The sequence below is a fragment of the Eupeodes corollae genome, chromosome 2 (genome assembly GCF_945859685.1).
Source record: "Eupeodes corollae chromosome 2, idEupCoro1.1, whole genome shotgun sequence".
Classification (NCBI taxonomy): Eukaryota; Metazoa; Arthropoda; class Insecta; order Diptera; family Syrphidae; genus Eupeodes; species Eupeodes corollae.
In genome coordinates this window covers 57,456,498-57,471,919 of record NC_079148.1, presented here as the reverse complement: position 1 = coordinate 57,471,919, position 15,422 = coordinate 57,456,498, and the positions used below count along the sequence as shown (strand labels likewise).

General features: G+C 34.0%; 1 protein-coding gene across 6 annotated transcripts in view; it reads left to right on the top strand.

Moving 5' to 3' along the window:
- The window catches only part of LOC129944400 (uncharacterized), a 104,413-nt gene that overhangs the window by 76,858 nt on the left and 12,133 nt on the right, over positions 1-15,422 (top strand). For 2 of the 6 annotated variants that reach the window (XM_056053798.1, XM_056053802.1), the window contains exons 3-4: positions 1,488-1,658; positions 5,062-5,408. In XM_056053798.1, coding sequence (XP_055909773.1) covers positions 1,488-1,658; positions 5,062-5,408 — 518 coding nt within the window. Of the gene's footprint in view, positions 1-1,487; positions 1,659-4,989; positions 5,409-15,422 lie in introns of all 6 variants that reach the window. The other 4 variants (XM_056053797.1, XM_056053796.1, XM_056053801.1 and 1 more) reach the window with 3 other exon arrangements.

Genomic DNA, 15,422 nt, shown 5'->3' with positions numbered 1-15,422 from the left:
TCTATTCATTTGAATTATTGACTCGGAGCTTATATCTGCGTTCATGTGAATTTCTATTAATCGTAGATTGCCGTTTGCTGTAAGAGAACTACTTTCTAGAATTCTCAATTGCAAAAAATATCTTGACATTCTGCACAAAATGTATAAACAGAATTTCCTCTAGAAACTTTTGTTTGTAAAAACTTAACATAACGACAAATTTTAAAGATTTTGAAAAGTAAGAATAAACCACTGAATTATAATGCGAATTTTTACATATTCACATAAGTCTTTGTCGGAAAGCAGTTTTGAAGTCTTGTTTGAACGAATGTTTTGTTAAAAGAACCATTAAAATTTTGCAGAATTTTGATAATTAAATTTTAGGACTGAAACATATTGTAAAGAGGGAAATAAGTGAATGATTTATATATTCGAATTTGCAAAACTAAAAACTCTTTAAAACAACTTAGCTCAATTTTCTGACACTTACAAAAAAAAGTATTTTAAATAAATAAAAAAAAATGATATTCTTAAAGTTAACACCAACACATTTTTTTAGAAGAAACAATTTTTGATAATCGCTAACTTTAATTTGAGAAATATTTCGCAGTTTTGCGAATATGTTTCATATTTTAAGTTCTTTATGAAGATATTTCAAAAATTTTGTGAAATGCTATAAATATTTCAATTGAATATTGAAGAAAAAGATAATGAAATTTTATTTACAAAAAAATGATGTATGTGTTTTTACGAGTTTTCATAAAGTAATATCTCATAAACCAGACGTGATAGAGTAATACTGAAGTAGGATTCTTATTAAGGCCATCAACCCATTGAGAAAGTTGAATTTGATTGCCAGAAATAAAATCTTGTGGACCAGAGGTACCTGAAAACGTGTGTAGAAGAGTCACTCCTTCATGTTTCTAAATGTTTGCTGTATGTAATATGCAATGTTAAAAATATTACATATTGTATCGAATCTTGCTAACTGCAAACAAGCCAGTTTGTTTTAAGTCCTCAAAAACACAAAATGTATAGATTGAAAATAGTCTGTAATTCGCAAATTTTGTGGAATAACTTTTAATATATTATAAATATTCACCAGCAGATTGTTTTTTTTAACCAAAAATGGGAATTATTTACATAAATTCAAATGCAATAAAAAAAATTACAAAGAAGCAATAAATCTATGTATTTGTTTTTCCCATTTATATCGATTTCATTTCACTCCATATTTTTTTGGATATCAATGTTTTCATTGAATTAATTGAATTAAACAATTTTATCTACCCCCAACACACCATACACCAAAAGTATTGCTTTATGACACTATCAATAAAATGTTATATCCCTCTTTTAACGTACTTTTATTCGCTTTAAAGGCTTTTAACTCAAATTAAAGAGCACTTCATATAGCACTTACATTACTTATCCCTTATAGAATCATAGGTACCTCTACCTATTAATTTTTTCATCTCATACCATTTATTTTGTTTCATATTATATAGAATGCACCTCGCCACAATGCCAAGAAGAAGTCGCACAGCTTAGTGTTCCAACGGTGGCGTTAGTGCCATTGCACAGTAACTCACCTGAAAGACGAATTACACAAAAAGAAATTATTGCAGGTGAAGAACGTCCCAAATATGTACTGCAAGCTCAATATAAGCCCGTATCCGGTAAGTTACTTATAAAAATTACCAATGAATTCCATAAAAAAAAAAAATAATACAACAAATTTTGAATTTATTTTTAATCCAACTTATTTATCACTTTTCATCAGCTCCGTATATTATAATTAATGTTGTGTTTATTTGGTTTATGTTTTAAATGGTTTATCAATATTGAGTCGCATAAATTTGTTAATTAAATGCCTTGTGTGATAAGTTTTTTTTATAATTGTAATTTGTGTTTAGCTTTCAATTTGTTTTGCTTAAAATACAAATATTCATTTGTAACTTTCTAAATTCAATAGTTTTTTTCAATAAAATTATATTTTGCTGAAAGATCACATAACTCATATCATTTTTTAAAAGGGAGCAATGTAATAGTTTGAGAACAGTTCAAATTAACAAAAACAGATTTTTGGAAAACCACCAGTCAAAAAATACCTGAGATGAAATTGGCCAATTGATAACCAATTTCTTGATAGTCGTTTTGACTCCCCATTTTCCTTTAAACTCTATGATTTTTGACTTTATCAAACTTTATGTTGATGCTTTTCTACTGCATTTTGTTTCTTATATCGTTTTGAGCATCATAAAATAGTTAAACCATTTATTTCAAATAAATGTCCACAAACGTTCGATTTATATTTGTCACTTTTTGTCCATGTGCTCTAGCCATTTTCAATCACATGCAAAGAGGCTATGCGTTTTTCACATTCAACTTTTTAAAGTCAATCTTAACTTTAAGGTGAAAAGATTACCCGTTAAAAAGTTAAAAAATTATTCACAGTTCCGATTTTTAACTTAAGCTTTGAGCTTAAAAACAACCTTATGTCATTTGAAAGCAAATCACTGTTATTTGTTTGCATGAAGTAAACATTAAGTTATAATGAGTTATAAGAAGAAGAACTTATCACAGTTTTGTTAAATGTCAATATACCTCCCCTTCAAAAGTTCAACCGTAAGCTTACCTTTGGACCCAACTACGGGCTTATTGTGACGTACAAAGATTCATTCTTTCGCCGTGCTATACGAATGTTGAACTATGACTATCAATTTTGGCACCTCAAAAACATAAACAACTTTTGTTTACGACTTGCGCCTTGCAAGGAGGCATACAATATAAATTCCCGGATCTTTGGATGGGTGATGTGTGAACGGCAACCGGGTGCAACGGTATTTTTAGTAAAAATCTATGTACCTTCAAAATAAGCAGTTGAAGAACTTTAATTTGATATAGAAAGTCCAAATCCATGACATTAGTTTAAAAAAATAATGTTCCAATTATTTCTGCACTCTACCATCCGCGTTAAATTGTTACTCTGGGAAGACGCATGGCTTCTTGAAAACAAAGTGTGGGTTTTCCCGATCCTCAGATGTATATGGAAAATTTTCTTATTACCGTAGCCACCGAAATACAAATTTATTGCGTCAGAAATGTCGATTTTCACCCAAAATCGTTGGCCAATTTAAGCTGCTCAAAAGTCCAAACTGCTAAGTGGCAGTGTGCTCAGGCTGCTGTGTGAAATACGGGGCTGTCGATTTCTAGTTGCTGTCCGTGAGTTGAGTCTCATGAACTTTTTGGACAAAATTGATTACAGCATGTGTGGTTTATTTCGTCTAAAACTTAATTTAAAAAATGTACTGTTTGGGCTTCGCATTTGAAAATAAGTTTTCAATATTTCAGAACCCTCAAAATAGACTTGCTTCATCAGTTGACGAAAAGATGTAATTTACATATCGTCCACGAAAACCAATATTATTCTAACTCTATAGGATTTGTTAACGACTTAAAAAATTTAGCTTTCCGCCAAAGATGTAAAGGGTGATTTTATTTTAAGGGCCGATGTTGAACAAAATGTTGACCAAATGGCCACCGCGAACTCAGCGGCACACCTCGCTACGATGGTCCAAATTTGTATCTTTTTTGAATTGTAGCTGGCTTAATGAAGTACACCTTCTCTTTCAAATTAGCCCAAAAAAAGAAGTCTTGCAGTTCCAAATCACATAATCTTCGCGGTAAATTGACTTTGCCACCAAGTGAGACAACACCGCCATTGAATTTGGCGGGCAAATCATTGTATCGTTAGAAGTGTGACTTGTGGCACCGTAGAAACGGTTGAAACCACATATCGTCCACTTCCAAATCTTCATCTCACTGTTGCCATTTCTTGCCATCCATTCTGACCATTGACGACGCTTAAAATAGTCAAAAGGCTTTAGTTCAGTTTTAGGAGTGAATTGCGCCTTGTAAGCGTGTAAATGCAAGTTTTTATGCATAATGTTCATCAACGACGAGCGTGAGAAGTGCAATTATTGGGCACTACGACGAGTTGAGGTGGACGGCTCTTCAGCCATACTATCGCAAAAGGCAGCAATATTTTCTGCAGTAAAAGCATGAACTGGTGTTTTCTCATCTTCTACAGACCCGGTTTGCTCATAAATTTAAGCACGAATTTCCGACTGCACGCACATTTGGACGATGAAATTTACCGAAAAAATCATAAATTGCATGATATGCATTTTGATTTGAACGTTCATTTTCATTATAAGCCTGCATAACTTAAAAGCCTTGGTCGATTGTGTTTCTTTCAATGGTACAAATTGAACATCTCTGAAATTAAGCAATAGCAAAATAATGCTGAAAAAAACTTGACGTTTACGTATGGTTAACATTCAACATCAGGCCTTAAAATTTAACCACTCTTTTTATACGATACATCTTCAATCTTTTCAATGACACTTTAATAACTCAGTTTCTATAGGTTTTCACAAACTTACGAGTAACTTAACTCTTTAATCTTTGTCTTCTGAAATAAAAACTTGACTTATCCACCGAAACAACCCTGAACTACGAGTAATTTCAAAAATTCATTGGAAACCGATTTTTTAAAATAAAAAATGGCACCTTTTTTGAAAAATTAATCTCATCGATAGTAATTCATTTATTATGCCATTCCTTATATTGAATTTTTGCTATGTTTTAAATATTTTTTCACACTTTCAATTAACCATTTTCAATTTATGTAAATTGCTCCTGGTTCCAATTTAAAAATTGTTTATCATTTGAATTACCTCAATCCCATCGAAAATAGCAATAATTTGGTTCCTTCCTCTGTGTATTAATTTGTATAATCTATGAATATACATTATATTTATATATATATATCTGCATGAGTAAATGATTGTAATTTTCATTGCTGCGTGTGATGTCTTCGTTAACGTTGTGGATCTAAATAATATCATAAACTATATTAAACTTAATAATGTAATGTAAAACAAATTGCTATGCTAAATACACACAAAACAAAAACAAAAAAAAATTCTCGTAAACTTTAAAAAGATGAAAAGGATAAAATTATATCTGTTCATAAGAATCAAAGATTTGTTGTTGAAACTATAACAATGACTACAGTCACAGAAAGACGAATCGTCCGGGAAGCCACCGAGGACATAACGACCACATCGACAGCGCCCGTTAGTCTCCAGACGGCTGAAGTTACAGCGCCATCTATCATCACCTCCGCCGTCGCCGCTGCTACCACCGGTATCATTGCCGCACCAGTTGCAGCGCCAGCTCTACCAACAGCACATCCACATCCTCATCCACATCAAGCCATCAACAGTGTGAGTGTGAGTGAATCTACCGAACTAATCCCTGAGCCAAAGCCACCGATTCCACCAAAGGAGTCGTCCCCAACAACACAGATAAGTGGCATTCTGAAGGGTGGCAAACTATGGAAGCAGGAATCTATAAGTCAGGTGAGTGGTTATTGTGCAATCAGTAGTTTAGTTAGTATAAAGTATACGTACCGTATATATAGGAAAGTGGGCTACAAATCTATACCTTCGACCATCCTCTTCGCTTGTCCTACCTAATGGTTCTGGTCCTGCTCCTGGCTCGTTCTGACGACGACGATGCCAGTTTTTTGGTTTGAGGTAGAGAAGCAAGGAATTAATGGGGTTGACTGCACAATTTAGATTGAGGATTTTATTAGAGATCTCTGTTGTTGAAGGTGTGGGGAGCAGGATTTCGAGGAAAAACACATCTCTGGCAAGAAAGAAGAAGAAGAAGACTAAAGTATTTTATTCGAGTTGATTGGATTATACTGAACAGTTTTCTTCTACAATATTTTGTTTAAATTTTATCAGGATGAAATTTATTACACAGAAGCATGTTGTTATTTGCCACATAGATCCGATTCCGAATTAATAAGAGCTTATTGCTAAATATGTGTAGGTAGTATCTTCTACTAGGTTAGGTCTTCTACTACCTGTCTAACTCATAAAAATCACAATCGATAAATAATATTTTAATCTGGCGATTTCTATGGCAAATTAGTTCTGTTTTATTTTTATAATTTTTAATAGAAAATGTATTCTTTTTATTTATAAAGTATCTCATCCCACTTCTGAGTTCTTGTAGATTTGCAGACCGTCAGACTTTTGATGCACTTCACTTCAATTTTAGTAATTTAAACATCAATTGCAATAAAGTTGTACTTCAACTGCGATGTACCATTCATTGTGCAATTTTGTTCCGTGAGTAATTAAGGATGTAATGACTTTGAAGTGCAATATTTTTTTTGTGGATTGTTGTCTGAGAACAATGCAGTGTTTTAATTACAGCTGAACAAAATGTAAAAAAGTCATATTCTAGGAAAATTCCCAAAATTTCGAAAGTTTAAGGGGTCATTGAGGGTTAGATTAGATTTTTATTTTACCATATTTCAAAACTTTAACAATAATAGTTGTGTTACAGTTACAACATATTTGAATTGATTGGATTTTAATATTAAACAGTTTTGTATTAATTAGAAAAAAAATATTATGTACGAATATTTAAGTCACAAATATTTTTAAGATTTGTAGAAAGTTGGTTCATAATTGATGGTATCGTATACTTAAGTTGTTGTTTTGCGTAGTTGTTGTATATCGCCGATATTTCGAGTAAAATAGGTCGCTAGAATCTTAAATCGTCGTAGTATTCAAGAACTGCTGTCATCCTAAATATATTTTTCACATTCAAGCACTTCAAAAGTATATGGTTTTAATTAATCATTTTTGCAATTATTCTCCTCTGTTGATTAAAAAGTTTACCTGTATGCGTTTTCGAGGCATTTTCCTAAGCTGAAACTCCATATCTTAATAGAGATTCAACGAGTTAATACTAAACCTTTTTTTTAAACATCTTTTGTTGAATATCTTTCCTTCATACTTTGCCTCACGATATTAATATGCTCGTACCACAGAAAGTGTTTATTCAATTCACTCGAAGGTATTTGATTGATTGAACTAATTCAATGTCATCACTTTTTCTTGAGGACGGACATTCAGGATTCTGAAAGAAAATGTTGACTTTCTCTTTTTGTTTGTTTGGTGCACGAATGTGCATAATTTTCGTTTTAGTTGCGTTGATGACCAATCTAAAGTCGTGGCACCATCGAGTGACTCCATCATACTCCTGTTGCATCGTAGAAATAGCGGTTTCAAGACACATGTGCCTGACAACAATAGCTTTATCGTCTGCATATGCAAAAGCTATGCTTTTCTTTAAAATCCGTAGGAGTGCATCCGTAAAAATTATAAAAAGGGCTGGACTTAGTTTTTACCCTTGTGGTACACCGTGTGTGCAGCTTTTTTCTTTACTCCATTAATTTCCAACTTTAACTCTAAATGTTTTTCCTATGAGATAGCTCTCCATCCATTTCCATAGAGTTCCCCTAATGCCAATTCTGTAAAGGACATCGAAAAGTTTATTGTGATTCAACGTGCCAAATGCCATGCTGAAGTCCACGAACATCACCAATACGTGATGGTTACAGAATTCGCCAAGAAGTCTTCCCGTACTTTTACCTTTTTGAAAACCATATTGATTGCATTGCAGCAAGCAGTGTTTTTCAATAAACTTGTTTTGTTTTGATGCAGTTCAATAATATGACCATTACTGCAGAAGCTTATAAAAGAAGGGGGTTTCACTTAAATTATTCACTTTGTGGCTTTACAAGCTGTCTATTAAGTCACTCAGAAGCTTAATAGTGGATTTAATAATTTTTGTATTTTGTTTAAAAGCTTAACTCTACAATTCTCTTGAGAACAAAAATTACTTAACAACTTTCAATTAAGACCTTTAGTTTTTAAAATACGTAAAAAGATTCGTTTAATGGTATTACGGTACTCTTGTACCTTTTTGGTGGAAACTTTTGGTGAAAAATTCCGCAGCAAAACGTGAATTTAAGTGCTCATCAAAATAATATCTTGACAAGTCCATTGCTTCACGCGCTCTTTGGTTCGTAGTGCCTTTTTGTTGAAAACAAAACTCACCGAGACCAAATGGACCAATAATTCCACAAGCTCATAAATGACACCTCACCATTTGGTCTGTAATTGATGCAATTATAGCTTTTGGTACTCTTTGGGTTGGAAAATAGCCTGAATACGGAAATTTTTTTTTAGTAACGTACATACAGCTTAGGCCTTAAATGAACTTCATCACTCAACAAAACTTCACTATTAAACACCGGATTTTCATTGTCTTCCCAATCTCATTCTCGTCATCATTCGAGATATCAGCATTTAAAAATTTACTTAATTATTTATTTTCCAGCAAAGTCTGACCCATTTATATGAAGCACACACACATTCTCAGCTTCGGCTTTGCTTGACGTTTAGTAGTTCAGTCATAGGAATTCAATGCATGCTATCACGATGACGCTTTGACCTCATGTTTCGTTTGACAATCGTAGAGAAAAGAACGTAATGTGACTCCAAACGGAAGCTCTAGTTCAAATTTGCTGAACATTTGCTTTGTCTGACAGCTCAACAGCTGTATACAAAATTCAACAAACAGAATTCTATGAGAATTAGGACCTAGCAAGTTGCGTCTAATTTTCGCTCTGACCGTGTTGCTGTTGCAATAAAACTCATATGATTTATTTCAATTTTCAGCATTTCTCGACTTAGCTTTTTTTATGCGAGAGTTACAGAATGTAAACACGGATCTTGAAAATATAACAACGCAGGAACATTGAACATTCATTTGTATATACCCATCTCTTGTGTTGCTTTTAAAGGCTTAACTACGTAAGCCAATCAGTTTTTTTGAGTGGCTTTGTGAAAAAGAATATACAAATTTTTTCGTAAACCAAAATTTACGCTTTATGCATCATTTTTATAAGTTTTCCAGTCAGGAACATTGTTCGAGCAATATCTTATCTCTCAGTTCTATAGCGAAAAGGAAAAGTCGGTTTGGGAAAATTTTAATTACAGTTTTTCTAAAATTTCGTTGGGGCTTATCCATGCATGTTTGCTTCAATCTTTAGACAGAAATGAGAAATTTCGCAATCCCAGAACTGAAGTTTTTTGTGTACTCTTCTCTGAGGTGAAAACAAGAAAATACCGATAGCAATTCAACACGTTATAAAAAGTGTAAGCAAAAGGTTTTGAGGCGAATGACCGAGACGAGAAAATTTGACTCTCTCGATTAGTTTTTTCTCTCTGCCACGGGTACGAAACATATCTAGAAGACATTTTTCTGATCTTCTTGGTGCAAATATCGTTTTAATGCAGATTATTAGTCGAAAGTTATAAGCTGATAAGGATCAAAAATGTAAGTTTCCGGAATTACAAAGCCAACCCAAAAAATACTACAATGTCCCAATGGTAGTAAACATTTCTGGTCATTTGTAAAAAATGTGAGCAACACTACGTCATCGTCAGTTCCTACGCTCGTTTCCAATGACCCTCTCTACGTAAGCTAGATTGATAAAGGCAATATGCTTGCAGCACAGTTTGCTGTTAATTCGATGCTGCCAATGAGAGACATGACTCCGCCTGTACTTGAAAGGGTAAACGATTTTATGGAACGAATCCTTTTTCACACTAGTTCAGTTACTAGAGTACTTAAAAATCCTGACATTCACAAATCCGCTGGCCCGAATAGTATTCCCCCTATTGTTCTGAAGAGGTGTTCTTCAACGCTGACAAAACCACTGCGTAAGCTTTTCCATCTATCCTATTCTAAAGGTCTCTTTCCGATTGGATAGAAAACTGCATTTGTCCAGCCTGTCCCTAAAAAGAGCGAATCCTCCTCACCATCTAACTATCGTCCAATTGCAATTACGTCCCTTCTTTCCAAGGTCATGTAAACGCTGATAAATTTTCAGCTTAAGAAATATCTTGAAGAACGGAAGCTTCTTAATGACCGGCAGTATGGCTTTCATTGCAATAGATCCACTGGTGATCTCATGGTTTATCTCACCGAACAGAGGAACAAATCTTTACATCGTTTTGGAGAAAGTAAGATTATTGCACTTAATATTTCAAAGGCATTTGATAGAGTTTGGCACAAAGCTCTCTTATCGAAAATGCGTGCATTTGGTATTGATGAATCCCTTCTTCGTTGGGTTAGAAATTACCTTTCGGACCGTTCAATACAAGTAGTCTTGGATAGGTTCAAATCTGATATCCACAAAATAAACGCTGGTGTGCCCCAGGGCTCCGTTTTGTCTCCGACACTTTTCCTTATTTGTATAAATGATCTTTTGTCTGAAACTTCTAAGCCACTTAATTGTTTCGCCGATAACAGTACCCTCAGCTTTTCATATTCGTTTCTAGATTCTCATCCTTGTTCTTCGGATGTGGACTACCAACGGCAGCGTATGATGATATCATTAAATTCTGATCTTGACAGCATTGTGCAATGGGGAATCAAAAACCGTGTAGAATTTAATGCTTCCAAAACTCAATGCTTCCCTTATGCCACTTTCCATGAGGGGTACTTGCATCGAGGAGACCGAACAGCTATCAGTCTTAGGTATGTGCATTACAAACCACTTGCTGTGGAGTGACCACATATTTGACATCGCCAAAAATGCTGCTAAGTGTTTACTTTTTCTCCGAAGATGCAAGAAGTTTTTTACCCCTACTGATCTGGCTATAATCTATAAAGCCTATATTCGTCCGAAACTCGAGTACATTTTCCCATATCTGGGCAGGTGCTCCTATAACCTACTTGAGTCTCCTAGACAGTATTCAAAAGAGAGATCTAAAGATGGTAGGTGACCTTTCTCTAACTGAAACTTTTGTATCTCTCGAGCACCGTCGCTCGTAAGGTTTCATACCTGTCATTATTTTATCGCTAATTTCATAAACAATTCTCTAGTGATACCCGTTCTTCTAGGAATGCTCATTAGTTTACCCTAGAGTCAATTTCGGACGTACTGTAAAGTACAAAGATTCTTTCTTCAGTTGCACCACACGAATGTGGAATGCTTTACCAGGCTCAATGTTTCCCACTCATTACAATGTTCATCTCCTTTCAAATCCTATCCTCCTTTCTTAATCGCTCACACTGTGATTAATCATGATGAGAGTATTCATAACCCCTTGAGTGCGCGTATAATATAAAAAAAAAGCTGATACGATTAAAAAAAATTTCCTTGATTTGTACTACTCCAACTTCAAACTCAAATATCTCGATTCCTCACAAATCAATTTGATTACCAATCCCATAGTTTTGCGCACTTGGCCCGCACACATATGGAAAGTGGCCATTCTCCTCTAAGTTATCTGTCATGAATTCTTCTACGAGCTGAACTTTGCACGCTTCTCCGACCGACATCCATATTCCATACGACGAGTCGTGCCGGTCTTCGCGTATACTTTTTGCTACAGCTGATGTAGTCTATTCACTAAGTGCTAAAGTACCATTCAAAATGTAAACCGAAAAAATGTAAAATTCCGAGTGGTTTTAGTTTGTCAACTATGCACACTGTAAGTTCTTCTAATTACACCAATAGTATTTATCGCAAAGCTTTTCAAAAAACAGCTTCAGAATTTAGAGACAGAACTGTGTGAACTATCACACAGAAAAATATACATATATTTTCTTACATTTTTTTTCAATTAAAAAACATATATTTTTGCTATATTTTTAATGTTGTAAAGACTTTTAATCTCAAGTATAAATCTGGTCTTAAGATTCTAGAATTTAAGCAAGAAAAACTTTAAATATAAATGTGATTTGACAAATGACAAGTAAAATCTTATAGGTACTATTCCTAAATTATTTATATTTTGAAGAGATTACAATAAAGCCTTAAAGGATTTTATCCAAAATGTATAATATACATTGTATATATATAAATACATTTTATTAAAAGGTACATAGATAAAATCAAAGAAGTTCGCCTGGTGGGCTTTATGATAAACTCTTATTCTTGAAGTCTTTTGTGAAAATCTAATTGTCATTAGGTTGAGAGAAAAGGTATAAGAAAAAGCAATTTCCAAACTAAATATCGCATCTATACGAGTATAGGTATATATTGAAAGGAGCCCATCATCAGCAACCAACCGTAAGCCTTTTGAGTTTTGAAATGAAAACCCAATGGCTTTTTTCAAATTTAATATATACACATTCACTACACATATATCAAACTATATTTAAGTCAATTTTGAAAATACACAACTTTGTATCAAAAGTCGAAATATAGTGAAGCCGCATCAATATAGGCATAGGTACAACAGAGAAAGAAAACTGTATGTGGGCTATAATATGGCCTTTATCAATATCTGGGTCATTATTTACACAAACCCAGCTCTGAGGACATCCGATGTGGCTATAAGGCGGTATGGGCAATGTGGATTCGAGTGTATTCTATTTAAAAATTAAAATATTATCCAAAAGCACTTAGCCCACACACATACAAACATTCAACCAAAAGTGCCTTGTACATCTATACGAATGAAAATGCACCAATATATGTCGTTCGTTGTGTGGCCTGGCCTGTCCCAGCCCGGCTCGGCCCGTTCGTTTATTCACAACACATTTGCTGACGGATAAAAACCAAGACCTGACATCAAAACCATTTCCACTTGACATATGATTTTCGTGTTAAACGGGCAGAAAAAAGACCCAAACCAAACTATACCGTCTACGGCACTCACATCACATCAGCTGTAGTTGAAAGAGCCGTGATGTTCCGAAGAAAAGGACCAAAAAGGAGCATCATTACGATGAAATTACTCGATTGATAAAACAGATACGCCATATTACCATTAAGGCCCACCACTCACTCCACCCCCTACCCCTCCCGTTAGCATTGATTGTTTGCAAAGAAGAAAGTGTTAAACATGATGTGATGTAAGAAAGATTTATGTAACCCAAAAAGATAACATCTTATATCTTTTCGTATAGAATAGGTACTCGTACATATTATACAGAAAGAACAAGGATCAAGTCCGAGAAAAGAGAGATTTTCTGTTTGACAAATATTCGTCCGCAAATAAATTGGAACAACAGCGCAGCAATTCCAATCTAGCTTGATTTTGAGATTTTGAAATATAAAACAAAATCTTTTCTTTTTGGGATTGGAACTTATGCATTACATAATACACTACACTAACACAATTCTATAGGAAATTTCCACTTGTCCTTCAGAAAGTATACTCAGCAGCGTGGAGTGGCACGGTGCGGCACGGCGTTTTTCGATAGAACAATCAGTCTGTGTTATGAGTTTTAAACGTTAAAACTTTCTATTTATTTACGTAATCATGAGCGGACTTTGAAATTAGCAAACGTATACATAACCTATGTCGAGATCTAACTAGGATAATCACAAAGTTACGAAAAGGGTGAACAGTTTTTGAATAGCTTAATATTAATTTTAAAAACTGGGCATTCTAATTTACGAAATTGGAGAATGGTTTTTGAAAAGCATTAAATATCTTGAAAGAGGGAGATGTAATAATGATTGCTGTATTATTATTATATCCGGATCCTAATGGTTGAAACACAAACACGATTCAGCTTCGGCTTCGTCTGCGTTACGTTGGGTCTGGTTCGAGGTTGCTTTGAATGACAATTCCAATATGACATTTCTAAAATGGCACTTCTGTCATTAGCAGCTGTTTTTTTTTTTCAAAATAAAATATGAGTTTATAATCGAAACAAAATTAAATTTATCACGGAAGTAGCTTACACAGCCTATAATAACCAATGGGAATCCCTCCAAAAGCAAATATATTTTGTTTGCTGAATTTTTTTCAGCTGTTGGGATGTCAAACAAAGCAAATGTTCAGCACGTTATTTCCTTACGAATGTCAAATGAAACGTGAGGTCGAGGCTTCATTGTGAAAGCATGCATTGAATTCGTATGACTGAACTCTTAAACGTCAGGCGAAGCCGAAGCTGAAGCGAACTAGAACTTTCGTTTGGAGTCACATTACGTAACATTACGTTATTTCCTTACGACTGTTAAATGAAACGTGAGGTCGAAGCTTCATTGTGATACCATGCATTAAATTCCTATGTCTGAACTCGCGAACGTCAGGCGAAGCCGAAGCTGAAGTTTGTTTGTCTTTCAGCCATAAAGCAGTTAAAGTATATTTTAAGTAAGTTTAGGTGTAAGAGTTCTATTATTGGACTTAATTTAACAGCAAACTGTAGTGAAACTTATATTATGTAAACATTATGTTGAAATATTGCATCCCTCTATTTATTTTAATCAATATTTCTTAGCTCAGTTATGGTTTAATCAATCTAGTAAAAAATATTTGAAAAATGTAAGTAAGTTTCAACAAGGATTAAAAAAAATCACTTTGTAATATTCTAATTCCTGTTTGAAGTTCTGTAAACTATTACTACTTTGAAATTGATAATGCTTAACCTTTCAATTTTGTTTGGGCCTAAGACTGTCGATCGATTGTCGATCGTCTCTTGTAGAGATGGTGCAGCAATTTAACATTCACCTGCTCTTTCACTAAGGCGCAGACTTCATCTGGGAGACTACCTTTTTGATAATCCCAATGAACTAGCTTATAAGGGTATCAAATATCTTCTTTGCTTTATAAAAATCTTAAAATCATTCTAGACTAGTAGGAAGTAATTCTCTAGATTAATGTGGTACCTATCACAATAACGTGTAAAACTTTTTTCATATCTATTTAGAAACATAGCAAATAAATATTTGCACTTAATTGACACTTCAATTATGGTTGATCTTCTGCTAATTTGTAGATGAATATGGTTCCTAAAATGACCAAGAGCCATTCCCTTACTAGTTTCATTACAATCAAGAAAAGACAGAAGCAAACATATATTCTTCCCGGAACTCATGTATTCGTTTGTTTTTGAGAGTATCAATTCACATTTGATTTGATCCGCTTAATAAAACCTTAAACACCTGTTTTAACCGCTTTTCATAAGATAATACTGGGCCCGACAGACGTTGTCCTTTCTTAACTATAAATGTTGACTTCGATTTGGTATAATTACCTAACAATAAGAGACTGTCCTTGAGATTAATTCGGTGACATTGGAAATGCCAGCCGCAACGTCTTGGCCTTTGTACTTCGGTTGTGAATAAAGCAACCAATTCCTTATTTTGATGGAAAAACTTTTCAAGTTGTTTAAGAATTGGCTTTTTCGCTGAATTATTATGTTCACAACGCTGATCGACTTGTCTTGATAAATCGCCCGTAAAATAATTCCAAGGAAGTATTGTTACATTGAGTTCAAAATCTATTTTACATTCCAAAATTGATTCCATTTGTTCGTTGTACGTCCGTGCGTCGGTAGAAAGTTCTTTCGACGTTTGTTCCATATTTTCTGGTGTTTCGGAAAGAAAAACAATGTCATCTGCAAATCTCAGGTTGCTCAGACCTTCTCCACATAATGTTTATTCCTAAAAAAATAAATAAAGAAATAAATAGAAATAATTAAATATGGTGGATAAGTATTTTTAAGTTTTCTAATTTTCACGAAGTAAAATAGGA